At 56.3% G+C, this 22655-nt stretch overlaps 7 protein-coding genes across 7 annotated transcripts; 2 read left to right on the top strand and 5 right to left on the bottom strand.

Annotated features, from left to right (window-relative positions):
• Positions 1–1734: 1734 nt before the first annotated feature.
• DCS_03777 (uncharacterized protein) lies at positions 1735–4010 on the bottom strand (the record flags this gene model as incomplete). Its single annotated transcript, XM_040801090.1, has 2 exons — positions 1735–3525; positions 3657–4010. The coding sequence occupies 2 exons, from the start codon at positions 4008–4010 to the stop codon at positions 1735–1737; spliced, it is 2145 nt and encodes a 714-aa protein (XP_040656123.1).
• Positions 4011–8676: 4666 nt separating this feature from the next.
• On the bottom strand, positions 8677–10803 carry DCS_03778 (deacetylase complex subunit Sds3; the record flags this gene model as incomplete). The annotated part of the gene is made up of 3 exons (XM_040801091.1): positions 8677–9885; positions 9990–10568; positions 10699–10803. The coding sequence occupies 3 exons, from the start codon at positions 10801–10803 to the stop codon at positions 8677–8679; spliced, it is 1893 nt and encodes a 630-aa protein (XP_040656124.1).
• A 1753-nt stretch (positions 10804–12556) lies between these two features.
• Positions 12557–13684, bottom strand: DCS_03779 (uncharacterized protein; the record flags this gene model as incomplete). Its single annotated transcript, XM_040801092.1, has 1 exon — positions 12557–13684. The coding sequence occupies one exon, from the start codon at positions 13682–13684 to the stop codon at positions 12557–12559; it is 1128 nt and encodes a 375-aa protein (XP_040656125.1).
• Positions 13685–14258: 574 nt separating this feature from the next.
• DCS_03780 (alanine racemase family protein) lies at positions 14259–15323 on the top strand (the record flags this gene model as incomplete). Its single annotated transcript, XM_040801093.1, has 3 exons — positions 14259–14495; positions 14568–14739; positions 14815–15323. 3 exons carry the CDS (start codon positions 14259–14261, stop codon positions 15321–15323), a joined length of 918 nt encoding a protein of 305 aa, XP_040656126.1.
• A 371-nt stretch (positions 15324–15694) lies between these two features.
• DCS_03781 (Armadillo-like helical) lies at positions 15695–18845 on the bottom strand (the record flags this gene model as incomplete). The annotated part of the gene is made up of 4 exons (XM_040801094.1): positions 15695–15856; positions 15931–17885; positions 17944–18278; positions 18349–18845. 4 exons carry the CDS (start codon positions 18843–18845, stop codon positions 15695–15697), a joined length of 2949 nt encoding a protein of 982 aa, XP_040656127.1.
• A 1007-nt stretch (positions 18846–19852) lies between these two features.
• Positions 19853–20975, top strand: DCS_03782 (uncharacterized protein; the record flags this gene model as incomplete). The annotated part of the gene is made up of 2 exons (XM_040801095.1): positions 19853–20086; positions 20151–20975. The coding sequence occupies 2 exons, from the start codon at positions 19853–19855 to the stop codon at positions 20973–20975; spliced, it is 1059 nt and encodes a 352-aa protein (XP_040656128.1).
• A 225-nt stretch (positions 20976–21200) lies between these two features.
• On the bottom strand, positions 21201–21949 carry DCS_03783 (ARP2/3 complex protein; the record flags this gene model as incomplete). Its single annotated transcript, XM_040801096.1, has 3 exons — positions 21201–21426; positions 21488–21615; positions 21695–21949. 3 exons carry the CDS (start codon positions 21947–21949, stop codon positions 21201–21203), a joined length of 609 nt encoding a protein of 202 aa, XP_040656129.1.
• Positions 21950–22655: the final 706 nt, after the last annotated feature.

Here is a 22655-nt window from a genome sequence, read left to right on the forward strand (position 1 = left end):
ACATCGAAGTGCATGTACATGTATTACAAGTAATGCTACTTTGGAGTGCATGTACTGCTGCCTCAGAGGGCATGTACTGCTACTCAAAGTGCATGTACTGCTATCTCGGAGTGGATGTATTTGCCATGGTACTCTGTACTGTGTACCTAGTAGCCCTCACGGCAACTGGTGCATGGTTGAGGCACTGGCTTGACGCACTGCAGGGGGCCTAGGCAAACAATGACTTCGAGCCCGTTCCGTTGGCTCCATGCCGCCACATTAGCGACGGCAACAAGGGCTGCGGCGGCGACGTCCGTCACGCAACTAGGAGCTAGTGCGCTGCCATCAATATGGAGGCTATTGTGCTCGTGGCCGACAATAGCGAGCAAGACCCGTTGGCTCCAGTCCGCTCCGTCCAGCCTGACTAGTGGCGTTGCTGTACAAGCACCCCCCGACTTACAACGGTATCAACTTCACAAGTAAGCGCCGGTGCAGTCATGTACCTACTTCGTGAAGTATCACGCACGTACGGAGTACTTTCATGTAAGCAAGATCAACTCCTAATCAGTACCTACCTACGGAGTACAAGTACCTACATACCTAGTAGTAGTGATGCCCATTTGGTAGTCATGTATTACTATTAATGCCCCTTACGAAGTATTGCAGTACAATGTACAAAGTAGCACCAAGTACTTACCGAGTGCAGTACCGAATACCGAGTAATAGTAGTATCATCTTGGCTACCTACTATGAAGGTAGTTGCAGTAATTACATCAAAAGTACCTATGGAGTAAGTACTTACATGTAATTACGGAGTACATGACGTAGATTCTTACCTACCTACTCCGTACAGTATGCACGCTTACAACGTACGCCTACATTGAAATTCCGACTTCCTTCCTTTCTTTCTTCATTCCTGCAACGAGGAGAAGTGAACACGTATGCATCTACTGCGCTCTCGCCGCGAGTAATGTTCGCCACAGCTGCGAGCCTCCAGATCTCGTCGCTCCGCTTCTCGCATGGCTCGCCATACCACACGGCTCGGAACAAGAGTCTAATCGAATCAACAACGAATGCATATCATGGACAAAGAACATGCCGATATCAGCATGTACTCTTCACACACTCGGAGTCCATCATGGCGGGAGCGAGCCCGCCACGTCAGAAAAGCAGACGAGTGCCGAGGCTTGGAAGTAGAGCCTCCCTGAGGATGTGCGGACCGCAGCTGATACGATATTGGCACCAATGGTGGTCTGTTGGCGAGAACACACTATTATTCCGTGCGCACGTAATAATGGACCATGACGAGACCTAATTACAACCCCATCCCTCCCCGGAGCGTTCAAACGCAGCCCCCACGTCAGCCGCCAGTCACCAAGCCTGGTTCCATGTCGTTCCGTCTCTTGCCTGCCTCCAACGCGGATACGGACGCGCTGATGCCGTCGTTGCATAGATATTACACGGTACACGCCGAGTACGAGCCTCGTCCATCGCCTCGGACTGGATCCAGAGCGGCCTCTCTGCCCCGTCACTTCTCTGCACTTGAACACCAGCACAAGTGTACACCTGCGATGACAATCCCAATACAATTACAGCGGCATGGGTTGCGCGCCCATGCCAAGGCTATCAACCTACTTCACGACCGTGAGGGCCATGGACATGTATGTAATCAATGCAACGAAGCAAGGGTTGGGCCAACGGTGCAACGGTTTCGGCCTGATCCAGGCGGCAGCCCATGACCCGTGATGCTGCCTGTCATGACCGCTCCGTCCACTCCCGCCCAAGAGACGACATGACCTTGAGCTTGAGCTCCCGCACCTCCCCGTCGCGCGCCTCCATCTCCCGCTGCAACGCCTCGTACTTCTTTCTCCAGTCGGCGGACGATGGGGGTACCGCTTGCTGTCGGGTCCCCTCGGCCGCGCCGGTGCCCGTCTTCTTCGCCCTCGTCCACATGGTACGCGGAACGGCCTGGTGGGTGGTGAAGTTGCCCCTGAAGTGGCCGAAGCGATACTTCCAGACGCATTTGTAGACGTACGAATCCGCGTCCTCGCGCACCCGCATGCACCTTGGTCGGCTGTTCATGAGGTTCGCCGAGCCGGCAAGGGCGGCGACGTGGAAGAGGAATGCCTGCGGCGAGCTGGCCGACTTGTACATGGTCTGAAGCATCGCGTTGACAATGGCCGTCGACTCCTCCATCATGGCCGGTTCGTCGGCGTTGCCGTCGGCGTCGGTCCATTCCGAGCTCGACATGAGGCGAATGAGATAGGCCATGAGATCCTCGACGTTCGTCCGATCTGCCGTCTTCTCGAAGTAATAGTCGGGCAGACCACCAAGGGAGGCCTGCCAGTTGTCGGTGGGTACTTTCTTCGCCTGCTCGTAGGCGTCGGCCGTCTCCTTCGCGTACCGCTGCCACGCATCCGCCGGGGTGGCGCTCGGGCCTCGGCAGAGAGGGCGAGAAGCCGGACGGGCAGCGTCCGGTTGGCCATCCTCCTGCTTCTTCGTCGACACTTCGGGCCAAGGGCTTGACGCCTGCGCCGGTGCTCCCAGTCGGACCGAGAACGGTACGCGGGGGGAGATGCTCCGTCGAGGGGCCCGCAGCCCGTCGGGGTACGCCTTCGGATGTGCATGCTGCTGTGCATGCTGCTGCGTCTGCTGTGCCTGCTGCTGCGTCTGCTGTGCCTGCTGCTGTGCCTGCTGCTGCGCCTGCTGCTGTGCCTGCTGCTGTGCCTGCTGCTGCGCCTGGGCCGTCGTTCCAAAGATGCTCGTCGGCGCAGCTGGTCCATCCACCCGAGGCTCGAGCAGAGGTGGGCACGGCGTTTGACGCCAGCCACGGCGGTCGGGGGGGGACGGAAATTCCGAGCTGGAGCTTCCCGTGCTTGTCGGCGTGCCGTGGACGGGTGTCCAGGCTGGAAGGAGGGGTCCGCCAACATCGGCCAAATTGGGGAGCTGCCGATGGTGGTGAAGAAGCTGCTGCTGCTGCTGCTGCTGCTGCACGGATGGTCGTCCACGGTGCCGCCCGGCCGCGTCTGCGTCGTTTAGCTTCCAAGCGGACGACACGTTCTTCGTCCCTCGCCTGGCAGACGTCTTCGTCCTCAGAGGCGTTGAGAAGGAACGGAGCCGGGGACTGTCGCCCCCCAGGCCGGCATCGTTCGGCGTCGGCGTCACGGCCGATGCAGGCCTCTGACCGATGCTCGGCGGCACCGGGTACAGGCTGTCGTAGTCGACGCGGTGCGGCATGTCCGGACCTGGCAACGCAAAGGCACGGCCGCCAGCATCTGCCGGCCACGACGGCTGTGCCGCTGGATACTGGTTGCCGGCGGCGGACGAAGCCATTGATCGCCTCCTCTTCGCCGAAGCCTTCGCCGCCGCCTCTTCCTCGGCCGACCTACGGCCTCTCTTGGGCCGTATCTGCGGCAGGATGGATCGCAGGGCCATGTCGTCCTCGATGGCGACGCCGTCACGAACACGGATCGCCGTCGGGTCGGCGTCGGTGGGGATGTTCGTCCAGTAGTCGTTGGGTATGTCCATGAGATACTCAAAAAAGCTCTTGACGTGCATCGAGTTCATCCATTTCTGCGCCGCCCTCTCCGGTTAGTCCCCGACGTCAAGAGTCCCGGCCCTGCAGGCGCGAATGGCGGAAGGGCAGGCAGGTGAGGGGAACGTGCCTTGAGACGAACGCCGTACTGAGCCACCTTTTGCGAGCTTTCGTCCTTTGTCGGGTCGGGGGGCTCGACGCCGAGTGTGGTCATCAGCTCGGCCCATGTCTTAATCTCCCTGTCGTAGAACTTGCGAACGAGCTGATAGATGGTGAAGATGTGAAAGGATTTGCCGCAGCTCTTGGGAGGCGAGCTAAACGCCTCCCTCAGCGTGTCGACCTCGGGGCTCGGGGAGAATGGGGTGGCGGGGTTGCAGTAGAAGATGAAGCGAACGTACGCGTCCTCGATGTTGTCGGCTGTGACGTTCCGGTCCGGCAAAGAAAGGGGTAGTGGCAATTCTTCCTTGGTCCTCGATTCGCGCTGCACAGGAGCCATGCTTGGCCATTCACGTATGCCAAAATGGGGGGGTTGTGCCGGCGCGATCATGCAAGGTGCCATGTGAAGGGGAGCACGCGAGGGATGCCGGCGTAAGGCACATGTACTGTACAGTGTATGTCGAGGGGTAGCTGTAAGGAGATGTAGATGGAGCCAAGAGGAAGTCGATGCAAGGTGCGGTCGATGTAAGGTGAGGCCGACGCAAGGTGAGGTCGATATAAGGTGAGGTAGAAATAAGGAGACGTAGTAACGAGAAGTTTTAACGGATGGACAAAAAAAGATATATATATATGTGTGTGTGTGTGTGTATGTGTGGGTGTGTGGGTGTGTGTGTGTGTGTGTGTGCGTGTGGGTGTGTGCATGTGTGTGTGAGAGAGAATGTGTGTGAGTGTGTGTATGTGTGTGTATGTGTGTGTGTGAGTGTGTGTGGATAAATACGTAAATACGTCATGTACGTGTGTGCAGTTATATACGTATGTTTGTGTATGTGTATGTTATGTATATGCGTGCAGGTACGTGTACGAGCGAAGAGCCGGAGGAGCTCGTCGAAAACGACCTTTGCTCGTACGTTGGCAGCCTGGTTTGGAGAGACTCCGGACGGCAACGTTTCGAGAAAGCCCCTCCTGAGCGCCGGATGAAGCAAGAAAGGCGCGGCAGCATTAATGGCATCCGCAGTCTTTCGGGAGAGGGGGAGGGGGGGGGGCGAGGGGGGAGGATGCTAGCAGCATCGGCAAAGAAGCCACGGTGCGTGGGGGGTAGAATCATGCGATGGGCTGAATCATGCGTGGTGGAAGCATCACGAGTCAAAGGTTGCAGGAAGGTGTATGTCGAATTCGCATGGTACTGCATTTACCACGTAGACGTAAATCATATCTGGCTTGCTCAAACGAGGCCCCGCCGTCGGAAACGCGGACGGACTCGGATCGGAACTGGTCGTCATCGGTCATCGGAGGTGAAATACTAGCATGTATCCGGTACGGAATACGAGCTGCGAGATGGACTGCAAGTCACCGGATAGGGAATGCCATCGGAAGGAGGTATCGATACATCTCTCTGCGCAAACACCATGAGCGAGCGAACTAGACTTTCTCTTGCGGGTGGTGATGGGTGGGTACCTTAGGCTACAGATCTGCCAAGTGTGGAGACTGGCCCTATCTTGCAGGCCTAGCTTGCGTAGGGAAAAGAGCCCTGGCGAGGGAGAGCTTCTTTTCAAACAACGGACGACAAAACAGGCAAGTTTAAGTTCAATGGCGAGGACAGGTGTTTCTTTGCTTCGGCTGTAAGGCTAAGAAACCGTTGGTAGAGTTTGTTGATTGTCGTCCGTGCGAACCCGCCTTCCGACACGGTACGTCAGAACGGTGGTTGTCATGTGGCGGAGGCTTGCAGGCCACGTCGTCGCGAAGGAGGTAGTGGGTACAAAAAGGATAGCTTGCCACTGTGCCCGGTTGATACGGCCGTGATAGAGGTCCTTGTACTTCTACATGTAAAGAACGGGCTGTAAGGGCGGCCAGCAGGATGCTAGTAATACTCATTACATGTACTTGTACGGACGAGGTACTAAAGTTCAAGGAACCCATACTTAGGCTTTACTAATAGGACTAACGGTACGGAGTGGGAAGTATATGCAGCACTACGGCAAGTACAGTAGTACTCCGTGGGTGGTGTTGGCAATGGCCAGCACCACCTGGCACTAATAAAGCGTGCTTGTACCGACTTGGTATGCGAAAACGGACGAGTTGTTGCTGGCACCACACCACATATAGTTTACTACTCCGATCTACTAGTACTTGTCCGTATACTAGCACAACCTTTTACTTCGTATTACCACCAGCTCAGCTCGTTGGTACTTTGTGATGCATCACGAGAGTTGCCGTAGTAGTACAAATTGTTCCTGGTTAGTAAGCAGTAGTGGTCCGGATACATTATACTAACAGTTAAAAACAGTTGCAGTTGCAACTTGGCGCGGAGAAGTTACGGTTGCGCAATCGACGACGAACAACGCAACGTGCCGCGTGCCTAGGTACTAGGTATGCACAATTGTACGAGTAAGTACAGCATGCGTGTGGTGTGCTAACACTGAGTTCGCTCGGCCACGTGTACCTTGCATAGACTAGTACAGGACAACACGGTACGGTACGGTACGGTGCACATCTACCTAAATACAGTCACTTTTGCCAAGTGACGATTCGGTTAGGTAGCGGCAACACTCGAGATCGAATCGACACTTTAGCCTCCCGCTGCGCCTACCTACCTGCCTACCTACCTTCCTACCTACTTATCCCCCGCTGCGCCTACCTACCTGCCTACCTACCTTCCTATCTACTTACCCCCCATCTACAAGTACTAGCGGACTAGCTAAATACAGACACATCTGCCAGCCTAATACCTACCTGGTGCGGGAGCCTGCCAACTACGTATTATGCAGACAAACCCTGGAGCGTGGTCCCGACCTGACTAGAAGAAGGCTGACCCCTTCGGAAGGTTTGACCGTCAGGAGCCACATCTCCGCCGCCCATATTTGCACAACCACACGGAGTACTACCGAGCCCACTTCCCCTCGACTCTTTGATTGGCTGTTCCAAGTCGAACATTCCCCAACACTTGAAGAACAACAACTGACGAAGAAGAAGGGCATATACCGGCTCAACCGGAATGAGCCCGGCGGAGGCATGATGGGGAAAATGGACGCCGTGGTGACGTGAAGGTTTTCGGTCCAGCATTCGCACCTTGTACGTGCCGTACTGTACATGTACATACTTACATATACAGTAAGCGATATGGTCAGCGAACCGTGTGCAAGTAATACATGCGCGTTGCAACACGAGCGCAGAGCACCAGAGTACTACTGTAAGTAAGTACAGTAGTGCGGAACCGACCCAGATCCTAGCGATAGGCGAGTTCTTGTACGGTAGTAAGTACTTAATTAAGTACGGGGCAAAGGTCGACGCCTCCAGTGCCGGCATTCTCAGTTCCGCGCTTGACCAACTAATTGTACAAGTAAGTACATGTAAGGTGGTGTGCTGCTGTACATATAAGTACTGTACTTGCAAGTACGTACGGTATGAAGTTTACATACTTAGGATACTGCGTGTGCTTATGCAAGTACACTGTCACGGAGTATTGCTTGTAGTATCTATGTACTCGTCCTTGCCCTACCGCGCACGAAGTCTTCAATTAGATGTAGATCACCTAATTATCTGTATTTGGCGATAAGGACATAATTAAGTACGGAGTACTTCGTACAAACTACGGAGTACTTTGTACAAACTACGGAGTACTTTGTACAAACTACGGAGTACTTCGTACGGAGTGCGGAGAAAACCCAACGAAGACAAAGGCCCACCCCCAATAAACTTGTACTTAGTACGGAGTACTGTACTCCGTACAGTACGGAGGAATATGCCGAGCGCTTAGCACGGAGAATTACTCCGTACGGCTCCCTTCGGAGTAATGCTCCGTACTCCCTCTCGGCATGTGCCGCCATGAAGGTAAAAAAAAAAGTTACTCCTTCCAGCTCGTCGGACGACACGAATCCGATTGCAGGATGTCGATGACGCAAGTGTCATGATACGAGTTCAACCACGTACGAACGCAACAAGCACGACTCCCATGTCGGCCATATGTCATATACTCTACTTAATTATTCCGTAGTAAACGTCCGTATCCTCGGCACTCGACACGAGCCACACCTTGTACTTGTATACACACAAGGCACTGTGCGCTTGGCGCTTGGCACTTGAGGCTGGCTCTGCACGCGGCGTTCGGCACTCGACAACGAGTCACTTGCCCTTGTCCCGACGCTGCTTCGCTGCATTCATCTCTCAGGCGCAAGAGAAGGCAACGAGCTCCGCGTCGATGGATCGAGCGATGGCGAGGTCCACGTCCTCGGGGATTTCAACGGTCCCGCGAGCGCCAGCACGACGGCGGCGCATCATGCAGGACATGCGTCATCCAACAGACTTTTGCAGACGAGTGACATGCATCATTACGGCTGCGTCCTGGTCCAAAAAAAAAATTCACCATCGTGCATCGTGGCATGTTGTCCATGAGGCGAGTCTGTGGAGCGAGTCTGCAACTGTCTCCACCAGCCATGCGGCGATGCCGTCTCCAAGGCCGGCCACGTGCTGCCGTTCCACCAACCGTCCACCCACACCGTGTTCCATGGAGCGATCCCGTCTCGCAGGCCAGGTATTGCGCAGCTTCGTGTGGCAAGCCATCCACCACCGTGCGGCGATGCCGTCGCCGACGCCCACTGTTGGAGGTCCACCACACACAATCCCTTGTGATGGCATGGCCTGCTCGGCGGCCGGCGGCAATACTTGACATGAAAAAAATCGACAACAAAATGGCGGTGCTGCCTCGTCACCGGACATGTTTCCGCTTGACCGGCAGCAGCCATCGGTCTCGGAAGGTCGGCCAGGGTAGAGAAATACACCCATCAGGAATAAGTACGTTCCCATTTAACATCCCGTGAGGGAGGGGAGGAGCATGACGGCGCCTCTTCGACTGCTGCCACCGCATGTCCTGATGAAATGACATAGCGGCAAACGTTTGTGGCCCGAGGTGTAGCCAACGGAAGGTGCAAATGAAACCAGACGCCGCGCTTTGAAATGCAAGCAACGAGCCCACGGTACAGTCGAGAGCCAAAGGTTCGGTCCTCGGCCCCTCATGTCTTGCGCCCTCGGCCGCGACCGCTGCTAGTCGTGCCCTGTCGGCTCATGGCAACGCCGCCGCCGCCGCCGCCAAAGCTGCTCTGCCGGCTCATCGGCGGCGCCTGGAGACCATCGCGCAGGCCGGAATATGGCCCGCTCGCTTCGAGCGTCTCGCCGAAAGCGACTGCTTCCTCCTCGTCGCGTCGCAGGGCCGCGATCCCGAGATACTTTCCGGCACGATACGGAACCGAGACGGTCTCAAACGTCTTCCGGAGACCCCTCGGGTTGTCGAGGTGGCTGCCCGGCTTCCGGCTGTAGTCGTAGTTCTTGAGCGCGGCGATGATCTGCAGGTCCGACTTGAGGTCGCTGTCGCTCGTCGCAGGAAGCGCCGACTGCTCCGCCGTCACCTTGGCCGACGCTTTGAGGTAATGCCCGGGCAAGCCGACGGGGATCTTGGGGTCCGCCTGCGCGTGCAAGAGATCGAGGTTGTGGGGGAGCTCAAAGTTGGCCACGCCCTCCATGCCCATGATTTTGTCGTCGAGGAAGTTCTGGTTCGCCGTCCCGCGCGTGCTGCGCGTCGCATGCGGCGGCTGCTGCTGCTCCGCCAGCGTGGCCGATGGCTGGGACTCGCCGTCGACCTGGCCGTTGCTGTCCCCGTTGGCCGAGTCGCTGTCGTCCGGGGACGAGCAGCTGCCGTTCACGCGGTGCCGTACCATGGTCCTGTGGGCCGCTATGGCCGCCGAGTTGTAGTGCATCGACAGCTCCTTCTCCGTAAAAAGGCTGCCGATGCTGTAGACCGCTCCCTTCTTCCTCACCTCGACCCGAGCCTTCTCCGACTGCCAAAGGGGCGTGGTGCTCGTTCCGTCGAGCGCTCGCCTCGACGGCGCGGGCGAGCCATCGTCGTCGCCAAAGTTCCTCTTCCTCTTCCTTCCATCGGAGAAGTCGTCGGCCTCCTTGCGGTTCCGCGTCGTCCGCTTCCCGGGATGCCCGCCCGGGCTGCCCGGGTTGGCGAGGCTGAACTGGGCAGGGTTGAGGAGCAAGGCATTTGTCTCGCTGATGTCGAATGCCTCCTTCTCCTTGACCAGACGATTCTTCTTATTGACCAGCTGATTGATGAGCCGATCACGCATCGTGCTGTTGAGCGCCGCGTGCTCTCGTCTCGCCGTCGCTGCCTTGAAGGTAAAGGTGCTCTTGTACTCTTGAAGCTTGCGGTCGTGCTCGTTCTACCCGGTGCGAACAAAGGTCAGCGGCGACGGTCGATCAAACCCGGGCAATACCGAGCACAAAGCGAAGGGAAAGGGCAGGCAGGTGAAGGTGGCGGGCTCACCTTGGAGTTTGTCAGCGCGAAATCGCGCCTCTCCCACAGATCCTGAATGTCGGACATGAACTGGGGCAGCTGCACGCCAGCCATGTCCATGAGGCTTCGGGCGCCCTCGGCATGAACGGGGGCCACCGCCGTCTGCCTGTGTTCCCTTTCGAGCTCGGCGGCGACGTCGAGCGCGTCGGGGGCGTAGGGGTCGAACCGTTGCAGCTGGCCGACTTCGAACTGGATCTTCTGTAGCTGGTCGCGGTAGACGGAATCTTTGTCGTCCTGAAACTTGTCCGTCAGGGACGCGAGCCGTTCCATGACCACCTGACGCTTGCGATCTCGCTTCGACTGCGAAGCCGGGAGTGGAGAGCGTCGGTCGGCCCTGCCACCGAGCGCGGCGGAGACGGCAGCTTCGCTGGCAGCCATTACACGTTGCTGAGTGTAGCGAACCAAATCGTACGGAAAGCGATGGACGCGGAATGGGTTAGAGAGTGTGTCTCGCAGGTTCCGCAGCGGCGGATCGCGGCTGAACGGGGGATGTTGGCTTGATGACAGCTGGGAGGTGGCAACGACAGCAGACTGTTCGACGACGTTGGGCTATGGTTGGCAAAATTTCGGATAAAAGAAAAGCGCCGGGTTGGCGGTCGTTGCAAGATAGAATCAAGTTAGAATGGCCTCATTGCTCTCTCGGAGGAGCAGAAGGAGGCAGGAGGTGCGGCGTGTGCACAAGGTGCAGGCGAAGGTTCGTTGCAACAAAAGGCGAAGTGAGCCAGCAGATCTGGATGGCTGTGGAGAGTGCGTCGATGTTGTTGTGCTTGGGTCTGCTGCCCATATCGGCTATCAATGCAAAGCATAAGCAATGTACCCACGACAAGCAGAGCAGGTCGGGGTCAGGCTTGTGTCAGCGAGGCCATCTGTCTGCCAGGTGGGCCTATCGCTGTAAGCGGCTCGGTGATGGGTTACTACTTAAGTACTGTACTGCAAGAAATCACGTACTAGTCCGTTTCTGGGTTCAACTGCAAGTAAGAACAAGTACATTTGGTAATAGTAAGTAGGGCTAAGTATACAAGTAATCGTGCCACGCCCCACCTATAGGTGGTGCTCATCACCGCACCGGGCACATCACCGCAACGGGCACTTTTTCCCACCTGCATCTTCAATTCCGAATACCTTCATAACAACAATAGTTATAGATTCCAAACTAATCAAAACATATACCCAAGAGGCTATAAAATACCTTGACAAGTTTCCCAAGGCGAAAATTGCTAACGTTGCCCGGTAATTTATAATACCTTACTAATGCATAAAGTAACAAGTATTAAGTAACACACAAAAGAGCAGCGCTCAAGGCCGCAACACTAAGTTATCTTAGCTAAAAAAGAACGCATTGTATCAGTATATTAATAGGCTTAATACTGTTAATTTTGTAGTGCATCTAGAGTTTATTGCGGATGCGGTAAATTGCATTTTACAGGAGTGGTTTTTGTACACCTGGTAATCCCAGCTAGTACTGCTAAAATGACAGTCCGTAAATAGCGGCGGTATAGCGAAGTACCAGAATGACTTCAATATAGTAACATTAAAGGCAGTCATAAAATAAGGCGCAGGTAAATTGGCAGTATCAAGCTTATCAATATACCAACATAATGCCTTCTCTTCTGGCCAATATAACTTTATATTGTGGCCTTGAGCGCTGCTTTTTGATCCGACACCAGATAATCGTTATTAGACATACTGGTAAGGTTTTTTAAACTGTTAGGTAGCTTTATCAACTTTTGAATCGGGAAACTTATCAAGGTATTTTATTGCCTCTTGGGTATATATTTTGATTAGTTTGGAACCTATAGCTATTGTTGTTATGAAGGTATTCGGAATTGAAGATGCAGGTGGGAAAAAGTGCCCGTTGCGGTGATGTGCCCGGTGCGGTGATGAGCACCACCTATAGGTGGGGCGTGGCACGATTACGACTTAAGTAATTACTTGTACTCCGTACTGTAAGTACGGAGTACAAGGTTCTTGCTGACAAGTCACAGTACAAGTACAGTACAGTAAGTACTCCGTACAGTATTTACATACTTAAGTACTTGCAGACAAGGCTACAGAAGTACTCCGTACTCATATATTTATTTAGGCACAAGCAATTCAGCTCCTAAATTCCCTTTCCCAGCCTGCGGCCAATCTGGCCCAGCCAAGCGGTTGGTTGCTCACAGCCGTCTGGCCACTTACGCTTCCTCAGCTTGCCGTGTTTCAACGTTGCGTGCGAGTGGGTGGACCAGCCAGACCAAAGCACAGCTCGAGATTTCGAGCATGCGGCATTTCATTCGATTTGAGCACCGCTGGGTGGGCAGCCCTACGCAGGGTCTTCGTGTTCGGCCTCTCACCACCCCGAGTTACTATTGGTAAACCGTGTAGTACCGGGCGTACGTGTGCGTGTACTGCTATTTTGCACACAGTCTCATCGAGGCGCCCGTGGTAGTTCTCTTGTCCACCGCAAAGCCAGCGGCAACGAGCCTCGGCAGGATGCCACCATCTGGACGGTCGACCTACTCGCTCGGATGGGTTCGCCCGGGTGATGACATCGAGCTTTACAAGCCGCCTCGGAGCTTTTGCAGTTGGTTCATCAGGCCAAACCCGGTCTGTGCCTTGGCATCCTCGGCCGCAGCCGATTCCCGCGCCGAGCCCGAGCTCGCACTCCGCGCCACCGACTCGTGCGCGGCCTTCTCGTCCCGTTTCGACGCCTGCTCAATCTCCTTCTTGAGTTCGCGATGACGGTCCTCGACCATCTTGGCCAGACTCTCAATGAATTTGCTGCGTCCGTTCTCCTCGGCCGTGCCCTTCCACACCGTTGTCAGCTCCTGGAGCTCCTCGATCCGGCCCGCCGCCTTTTCCACGCCCTGAATGGGGTCCTCCTTGTTGGCAAGAAGATCGGAAATCTCATCCCGTAGCTGACGGAGAACCTGCTGTCCCTTCTCCTCCGAGCTCTGTTCGTCCGAGCTGGGATCCGGGGCCGAGACAGAGAGGAAGCCGGAGCTGACGGAGACCTCGGACGGCGGGAATGGAAACTCCATGGCATTCCCGAACGTTTTTATGACGGATTCCAGACGAGACCGGACGAGAGTCAACGTCTGCAGCTGTTTGATATGGGTTGGATCCTGCGCGTCGTTGTCAGGGGCAGCTTCGGGCCGTGTTTCTGCCGCACTCCTCTCGTCCCCTTCCACTCGCGATCCTGCTGGTTTGGATTTTTCGTCAATAGCCTGCTGCAGGCCGCCGGGGACGAACTTGGCGATGTCGTCCTGGAGAGTCTCGTGGAGCGTTTCCGAGAAACTGACCGTCTCGCCTCGTAGCAGCTCCACCTCGTAGGCTAACCGGCTGCCGCTCTTCATGATGTCGTCGGTGAGCTGCGTCAAAATTGTTGACATTTTTGCATTCTGTGCGTTGAGCTGCGAGACGAGCGTCTGGGCTTCGGCCGACAGTTGCGCCAAGGGAACGGCGTCGGAAGATCCCTGGTTAGATCCCTGCTTCTTCGAAAGCGAAGGGAGCCTAGCGTTGAGGAACGACACCGGATCAAACGATGGGTTCAGAAAGTCCCGCAGGAAATCATCCGACGTATGGATCGACCTGGGCTCGAAGGTCTGCTGCTTGTTTGGCCGTGGTCGCAACGACGGCAACCCCAGGCTGGGCCGCCGAAGGCCTACGGGCAGCTCCGAAGACATATGTCCCCGCACGGTGCCAGGTCGTTCCAATGATTGAGGGCTAGTCAGCCGGTGTATGGAAGGATAGGCAGAGCAAGGGAGTGTGGTCAGGCAATCAAGTTGAAGGGCAGGCGTGAGAGTGTCGAGTTGAATGATGTTGAAGCTGTAGACAAGTCAGCCGACGATAACCCGGCAACACAGCCACTATCAGGTACAGTAAGTACAGTATGTTAGTCTACATGTAAGTAGACCTGGGTGCGTGTGCATAGTACTGTACCTGTACTCCGCAAGTACGGAGGACTTGTATTGAGTACATGTAGCCTAGCACAACTCGAAAGTACACTTACCTACTTACGAGTACTACGGAGGTACAAGCAACACGTACGGAGTACAAGTAATTGATACAAAGTAGATACACGTACGGAGTACAGAGTACTTGCGTACATGTTCTTTAATAATATGCCTTGCACTCCGTATCAAGGTACAAGTAGTAATAATAGTTGAAAGGACTATTAAGTACTCCGTACTCCGTACTATTGATAGTGGTAGCTCACTTAATTTAATAATGCACAGTACCTACCTAACTACGGAGTACATGTACATTACATGGACACGATCATGCTCACAACTTCGTAACGACCAGTTTGTCCGTGGTAGGACTCGTGCTCCCTCGTACAACCTGCCAAATCACCTAAGCACCTTACATTGTTTGCAGCAAGATATGGGTGAGCCTACAGAGGAAATGCGAATCGACCCGTCCAGAGCTCAAGCGCTCGCCAGCCACCTCAGCTCCGTACGTGAGCGAGTCGCAGCCGTCGCCAACGGACGAAATGTAAGTTTGGAAGCCATCCATCACTCATATATCGCCACGCCCGCCTGCACGCACTGGACTGATCCCCCAAAGATCCGCCTTGTTGCCGTCTCCAAGCTCAAACCTGCCAACGATATCCTCGCTCTCCATCGTGCCCCCGCCAGCCATGCCGATTTCGGTGAAAATTATGCTCAAGAGCTGAGCCAGAAAGCTGACCTCCTGCCCCGTACGATTCGATGGCACTTCATCGGCGGCCTGCAATCCGGTACAACCCGTCCCCCCCCCCCCCCTACTCACCAACGTGCGAAAGCTGTCGTCTGTTCTGACCAAACTCGCAAAGGTCACTGTAAATCCCTTGCCAAGATCCCCAACCTCTTCTGCGTCTCCAGTGTCGATAGCATCAAAAAGGCCCAGCTTCTCAACCAGGCCCGTGCAAGCCTCCTCTCCGTCAACCCCTCCCTCCCTAAGCTCTCCGTCCACGTGCAGGTCAACACATCTGGCGAGGATGCCAAGTCCGGCTGCGCCCCGGGGCCAGACTCTGTCGCCTTGTGCCGCGAAATTGTAGAAAACTGCCCCAGCCTGCACCTGCTCGGCCTCATGACCATTGGCGCCATCGCCCGCAGCAAAGCCACGACGACGGATAACGACAACGAGGACTTTGTGGCTCTCAGGGAGCAGCGGGACCTCGTCGTACGGGAGCTGGCGCTGGCCGACGATTGTCTGGAGCTGAGCATGGGTATGAGCGAGGATTTTGAGGGCGCTATCACGCAGGGTAGCGGTGAGGTGAGAGTGGGCAGCATCATATTCGGCCAGAGGCCAGCAAAAGCGGATGCCCAAATCAAAGAATGAGGTAGACGAAATACAAGCCAACTCGCCTCACGTCCACCCTCGCAGTCTCCAGTTGTGCCTATCCACTTTTTGCTTGCGACTCAAGGCACAGGCCTGTGGGCGATGCGGGATGCGAGAATCCTCTCCCACGCCTCATACGTACCGCTCCAATTTTTTTACCCGTTCGCTATCGTACCTCGGCAGCCACCGTGCTCCAGACATTCGGACGTCCTCCTTCCAACGCCATTATGCTTCCATGCGAGCCTGAGTATGCCTAGTTCATGAGCGTGGTAGTGTATCAACTTTCGTGTTCTCTCGGTTCCCTCCACGGCAACTGGTGAGCATTCGCCACCTCTCACCCTCCACGGCAGCTGGTGAGCATTCGCCACCTATCAGCCAACCATGACGTTGCCAAACACTTTGGCGATTTCGCTGTGCGAAGCGTGGCTTTGGTATTCTGTCGGCGACTCGCCGCGGGACAACCTCTCCCGTACGAGATCCAACAAAACGGAAGGTACGGACTCGTCGGTGGCCCGGATCGTGAGTCGAATCATCTGCATCGCCACCGTGTTAGCTCTCTCTCTCTCTCTCTCTCGGTCATGCTTCATGCGAGTCAACCAAATCCTACCTGGCTGTCGTAGTTTGGCTCCAGTCTCATCAGACAGCCAAACTTGCCTCCCTCGGACGTGTGCATGACACCAGCGCCCACCACGTTCTTCGGGTTCGGGTCGACCATGTCCAGGATGCGCCACCTGAAGCCGTCCACGATGGTGGCGACGAACCGCTCCGTGATTTCCCTCCCTCTCTTTCCGGCCGCCAACCCAAAGATTCCTTGGGCTTCTCGGGGGCCGGCGCCGATCTGCTTCCACCTCTTGAAGTAGTCCTCGGGCGTGAGCTCCGCGGGGTCCATGAACTTGTGCGCGGCCACGGGAAGCTTGAGGGTCAGGGCCTGTAGGGCACCGGCCAGGTAGCTGATCCGAATCGTCGGAGGCTTTTCAAACACTTTCTTGGCTTCGAACATGGTCACCTGCTGGGACTGGCTTCCCGGGTTGATGGTGCTGTCGGGAAGACCCTTGACGTCCCAAGTCAGCTTGCCCTTTTCGCTCTCGTCGAGATCCAAGGTGGTGGTGAAGGAGGTCATCGGCCCGGGCGTCTTGTTCTTGAAGTAGGCAATCAAGCAGGCCATTTGGCCGCGGTACTCGGACCTCACTCCGATCTGCACTTGGCCGTCCTCGTACAGCACACCGTCCGATCGCAGCATGAGTCGGTCGAAGCCTTTTTCCCACCCAGGCGAAAGGTGAGCGGCGCTTGCGAGGTTGGGCGCCTTGAGCATCTTGGGCTCGGCCGGCGTCGGCGCATTCAGGTCGAGGCCGGCGAGTTCGGAAATGCCGTTCGGCTGCCCACCTGGTCCGTTTGCCTTGCCGACGTTGAGAGGGACGGCCGAGCTGAAGGTTCTCTTAAGAGACCCCACCTTGGTCATGCCAAGCTCCGCGCCGTCGGCGTTGGCATCTTTGCCCCCGACGACCCACGTCCGCCGGTCGCTCGTATTGGCGTGCTTCTGATGCAGCCGGGACAGCAGGGCCGACTCTCTCTCCGGGAACGGTGGCATCTCGTCGCAGACGGTTCGCAGGAGGTCGTCGGTGGGCATCCTCGCCAACGTCAGGTACTCGCAAGCTCGCTGCTGCATCTCCGAGTCCAGCGTGTGGGTGTGGTCCTCAAAGGTCTGAAGCAGCTGTGGCTTGATTTCGGGGAACAGGTTGACGAATTTGATGAAGCACGAGAGAATCATGGCGCGCGTGCTGGGAGAGCAGGCGGCGAGCTTGCTCTGCAGAGCCATGAACTGCTCGATCGGGCTGCAGCGAGGCTGATCGGCAACCAGATGGCCAAACTCGCCGAGGATGTAGGCTCCAATCTTGACGAGCGTCTCGTGGCAATGATCCGACTTGACGTGCTGCAGCGTGTTTTGGGCCGCGTACACTTGCAGCTCCTCGTTGTTGGACACGATCTGGATGACGCGCTGCCAGACCTCGTCGCTGACATGATCTCCGGCCATGGCGATGAGGCGCAGCGAGATGTCGACGTACCATTGCACGTCCGTCGCGTACTTTTCCGTCAGAATGGCAATCTTAAGAACCATTTCTTCTCTGATGGCAAAGTCCGCGTTCTGCAGGTAGTGCAGCAGCTCGCCTACGATGACCTGGGCGTTTGTGGCATCGCACATGCTGTAGAGGAGGTCGAGGCCCTTCCTGCGCACGCTGATGTCCCTGTCCTTCAGGGAGCCTAGGATGATGTCCTGATGCTGCTTGATCGGGGCGAGGGTCTCGGTGCGCGCGGCCAGGTGGGTCATGGCCTCGAGGCCAAGGTATCTCACGTTCGTCTCGCGACTCTGGATGAAGCGGCCGAGGCGAGCCGAGATTTGCTTCATCAGAGCATGCTCGGTATCGAGGTGGATGACGAGGTTGATGGCTTCGAACAGGATGGCGTTCTGGGCGTTGTTCTGCTGGACGTTCTTGTTCGCCTCCATGGCGAGATTGAAGATCTTTTCCATGCACTCCCGGATCATTTCCCTCACATGGGTATCGTCTTGCGCGCACCGTCAGCATGCGACGCGAGCGATGGAACCTGATGCCATGAAACCTACCGGAGGGAGGGAAGTATTGCAGCAGCCGAAGAAGTTTGATCTGAAGCCAGGGGCAGGGCACCTTGTAGTACAGGTAGTCGGTGGTGTACTCGCCGTCGACGATGATGCGCTTCAGCCTCGCCGTCGCCTTCGTGTAGGCTCCTTTGTACTGGTCGAGATTGTCCTGTGCCAGCGTCATGACCAAGGAGGTGACGGAGAGGGCGACGCCAAGGTCGGCATCGTCCATGAGGTGGATGAGGCGCTCGGCCCACTGAGGGGCGACGATGTCGGGGTGCTTTCGATAGAGACGAAGCAAGGTCAGGGCGGCTTTTTTCTTGACGAAGGACTTTGAGGTGCTGCACGGACATGATGTTAGCATTACGGTGGCGCTGGCGGACGAGCGACCGATGATCAGAGCAGGCTCACGGTGATATCAGAAGCCGGTGAACTTCGCTGCTCAAGGCCTCCCCCATCTCTCGGCCGCCGACGTTGGCGATGGCATGGAGGGCGAGGCAGTTGAACAGCTCGTTGTGGTCCAGCAAGTCTTTTCGGATGCTGTTGACGACGAGATGCAGCAGCTCGTGCTTTTCGTGCAGGAAGAGCGTCATGGCCAGGTATCCTATCTGCTTCTCGGAGTACTTGGTGGCCGAGATGAGGTTCACGGCCTCGAGGTGTCCAAAGTCGACGTTCCAGCCGAGTATGTAGATGTACAGCAGCTTGCAGACGTATTTCTTCTTGTGATAGCCGCTGAGGTTGCCGTCCTTGAACTTTTGGCGAATATTGGCCAGCTCCTTGTTGATGCGCTTCTCCTCGAGCTCGCGGGCGCGGGCGTTTCGCAGATCCGCAATGAACTGGACGAGGCCCCTCATGTTGGCATTGCTGCTGCTCGAGCGACCGAGGAATCCGGATCCGCTGGTCGACATTTTGGCTGCGTCGTCACCCAGCCGTTGGCTGGCTCGGAGGGTCGGTCCCCTTTGCTTGCTATCAGATGGCGCCGATGGGGGAGGGAGAGGGCATAGTCGAGCCTCGCGGCAAGGTTCGCTCGAGCGCCTCGGTGAAGGAGGAAGTGACCTGGTAAAGGAACTGATAGGGGAAGGTAGGTCGACACCTCTGTTGCTTGCCGTCGACGATGAATCCTTTGTGGCCAGGAGATTCGAAGGATACTTCGGCGGCTCGTGGCAGACAACAGTCACCGACCTGACCGGACGGACACAGCCGTTGGCAAAAATATGCAGGCCCAGGGGCGCTTATCGCAGCCAGCCGTGGGCAGCTCTCGGCAATCCGATGGAGGGACGATGCGTGTTTTGACGGGACGGGGGGGTTTGCTCAGAGGAGACATGGGCGGAGTTGTCGAACCACAGCATTCCCTTTACCATTCGTGCCTAAGCAGCGATTAGGTAGTGCCCCCCATCAGCGGTGGCACACCGGTTGGCAGCTCCTCCTCCATCTCGGGAGGCGGGATTGGGCGAGTGCAGTAGGTGTCCATTTATGAGGCTACTATGTGCGCAGTACTAATGCGAGCAAAAGGGTAATAAAAGTAGGTGCAATTACTGTAATACTTCATGCACTGTGCTCCGAACTGCACTCCGTGGTCCATACAGCTATTATTGATACAGTACACTGTTTCCGTACAGCAAGTACATCAATCTACTAGTCCCTGCTACTAAAATACACCTACAGTACGGAGTACAGTCTGCAGTGTAATTAGCACGCGTCCTGGAGGACCCTGAGGTGGGCTGGTCCGAGCAACCTACCCAGAGCCAAACCCACATGGTCAAAACTCCACCCAAACCACGTCTGCACCAAACTCATCGAATTGCCTCGACGGGTGAATGCTCTCCAACTTTCTTGCCGTCTGAGTGTGTGTCTCCTGCGGATGCGCTCTGCACACTAGCATGTAATGTCAGCATGCATATATCCGGCCTCAGCAATGGGCAGGGGCTGGCGTGGGATTTCCCAGCTCGGCTGCCCCAGCCTCTGCCTCCACGGCAGCAGTGCTCGTCGACAGTACGCCGTGCTGTCGGAAGGCGCCCCTCGCTTCCAGGTCTTCAATCGACGCACCAAGTGGCTCCATAAGGAGCGGGCGGCATCGAATGCCGAGGAAAGTCGTCAGGCGGACTATCTCAAAGATGAGGTTGCCCTGAGGCTCTCCGAAAGGCTGCTGGTATGCCGGCCCAACGTGCAACGCCAACCACCCCCAATGGGCATTCTCCGCTCACGCAAACTAGGATATAAAGCGACATTTCCCCAGGGTCCTTGATCTTGGGGCCAACTCGTGCAACCTGGCGCGGGCGCTGGTGCAGGAAATACCCGATGCCGACAGCTCCCAGTCAAGCGCTGCACCGGTGGCGAGCAAGATATCGGAACTGGTCGCCGCCGATTCGTCCGAGTCGCTCCTGTATCGCGATGCGCATCATGACTTCAACAAGAAGATCAACATCACCCGACAAGTCCTGGCGGATGAGGAGTCGATTCCGTTCAAGGCAGAGTCCTTTGACCTCGTTCTGAGCTCCCTCAGCCTGCACTGGATCAACGACTTGCCCGGGGTCCTGCAGCAGATCAACAACGTCTTGAAGCCGGACTGTCCCTTTATCGGGGCCATGCTCGGTGGCGACACCCTTTTCGAGCTGCGGACCTCGCTCCAGCTTGCCGAGCAGGAACGGAGAGGCGGCATCTCGCCTCACGTATCCCCCTTGGCGGACGTCCGGGATATGGGCGGCCTGCTCCAGAAGGCAGGCTTCAAGATGCTGACGGTCGACGTCGACGACATCATCGTCGACTACCCTGACACCTTTGCCCTCATGCAGGATTTGCAGTCCATGGGCGAGAGCAATGCCATCCTCGGCCGGGAGATGGGACCGATCCGGCGGGACATTCTGCTCGCCAACGAGGCCATCTACAGGGCGTTGCACGGCAACCCAGACGGATCCATACCCGCCACATTCCGCATCATCTTCATGATCGGCTGGCGCGAAGGAAAGGACCAGCCAAGCGCTCGTCCGCGAGGGAGCGGCGAGGTGAATTTGAAGGATGTCTTGCGGACGGCACAATAGCCCATCGCGCAAGCATCGAGCGGCAAGCGGCAAGTGTTGCTGCAACTCTTGTACTGTCACCTTTCACGCGGCTTCTTGCGATGACATGAAGTTGGGGATTATACACTGTTTTTTTCACCTGGTCATGCGGGGGATGGCGGGTCGCCAACAGTAATAGCTCTTGAACTCGTTGCGCCTACCTTTGTGAACGATGGGGGTTTTTGACATGCCGGCTGCAGCGCCACGTCAGACCCTACGCCAGTCGGTCATAGTCCGGCCGATGCAGCCCAGTCCGGCCACATCCACCAACTTCTCGTGCCAGCTCAACAAGACACTCATGGTGGCAGCAGCAGACTCGTTTGAGGTGACCGGTCGCGAGCCAACCTGGCTGAAGCCGCCTGCAGGCTGGTGCGTGTCCCTGGCGGGAGTTCTAGGAGTGCTTCCGGTCTGGCCACCCGCCATTCCTTTGTAGCTACCGGCACGCAAATCAGCATGTCATCGCAAAGGGCCGAACGGAAGAGGAAGCAGCATACATATACTTCATAAGCACGTCCAGCGCTTCGCTTCCGCCTGGTGATTCGTAGATGGCCTTGAGCAAGGGGCTCATATCGCTTGCCTTGATCGACTGCAAGACTTCGACAATCGTTTGCAGATGGGCCTCCTACTCGGTCCCGGAAAACAGGTCAGCGGTGCGTCTCGGACACGGGCGAGGCCGGCAGGTGGGGAGGGGGGGCAACTACCTTTGCTGCGTCGGAGCCCTTGTAGACTGGCATCTCGAGGCAACCCCTGAGAGCTCCTTCGGCATCTCCTCCTCGCATAAGCTGCCTGACCTGGCCGGCAAGCTGCCTGACTTCGCTATCGGAGACTTCTGGTTGCGGGGGGTGCAGGGTCGAGGTGTCGAAGTTGACGCTCGAGTCCTCGGCAAGGGCGTCGATGTTGATTGTGCGCCAGGCATCGCTCATGGATGCGCTGGTATGCTGCTGGATGATCGACATGGTTCGGTCGGTTGGATCACAAGCGCCCGGGGTGGCTGCCGGAGAAAGCGAGATGTTCTTTCTATGTTGCGCGGGAGGCGACCGACTGGCTTGGTGGAAGCGAAGCTGGTGGGTGGTTCTTGCCTGGCCGCGGAATGCGTCACGGACGGCGGGCAGGCGGGGCGGAACGGGCTGAGTGAGCGGAAGTGGTGGGGTACAAGTAACACAGCTATTTGTACGGAGTATGACATGTACTTACAGTGGGGGGCAAAAAGTATTTGCCCCTCCTTAGGAACCTCATTCCAAGTCCAGTCTAACCTGACCTAATGTGTTAGTATTATAACAGTAAATAGTTCGTCTGCTGTACATTACAGTACAGTACAAGTACGCAGCAGTACGGCCACACTGCAAGTACTGTAAGTCACTGCAGTAGGCCTACAGTACGGGGAATTTGCTATTACCACCTGTTAATATCAATCACTAGGCATCTCCATATCTAGAACATCGAGACCAAGATGACCTCCACCGTGCAAGAGGATGCCTTGGGTCCATCATAAGAATCGACACAGTTTGTTTAATGTTTCCTTTGCTTTTGGCCGAGGATAATGGAAATTTTCGTCACTACCTAGTGTATATGGCGAGTTCTTCGGCAAGCTACTCGCTCCACTATCTCATTTTTGGTGGCGACCTTTGGGACAAGCAAACTTGGCCAGCAGGTCAAACGAAC

This window comes from Drechmeria coniospora, chromosome 02, assembly GCF_001625195.1.
Source record: "Drechmeria coniospora strain ARSEF 6962 chromosome 02, whole genome shotgun sequence".
NCBI classification, from domain to species: Eukaryota; Fungi; Ascomycota; class Sordariomycetes; order Hypocreales; family Ophiocordycipitaceae; genus Drechmeria; species Drechmeria coniospora.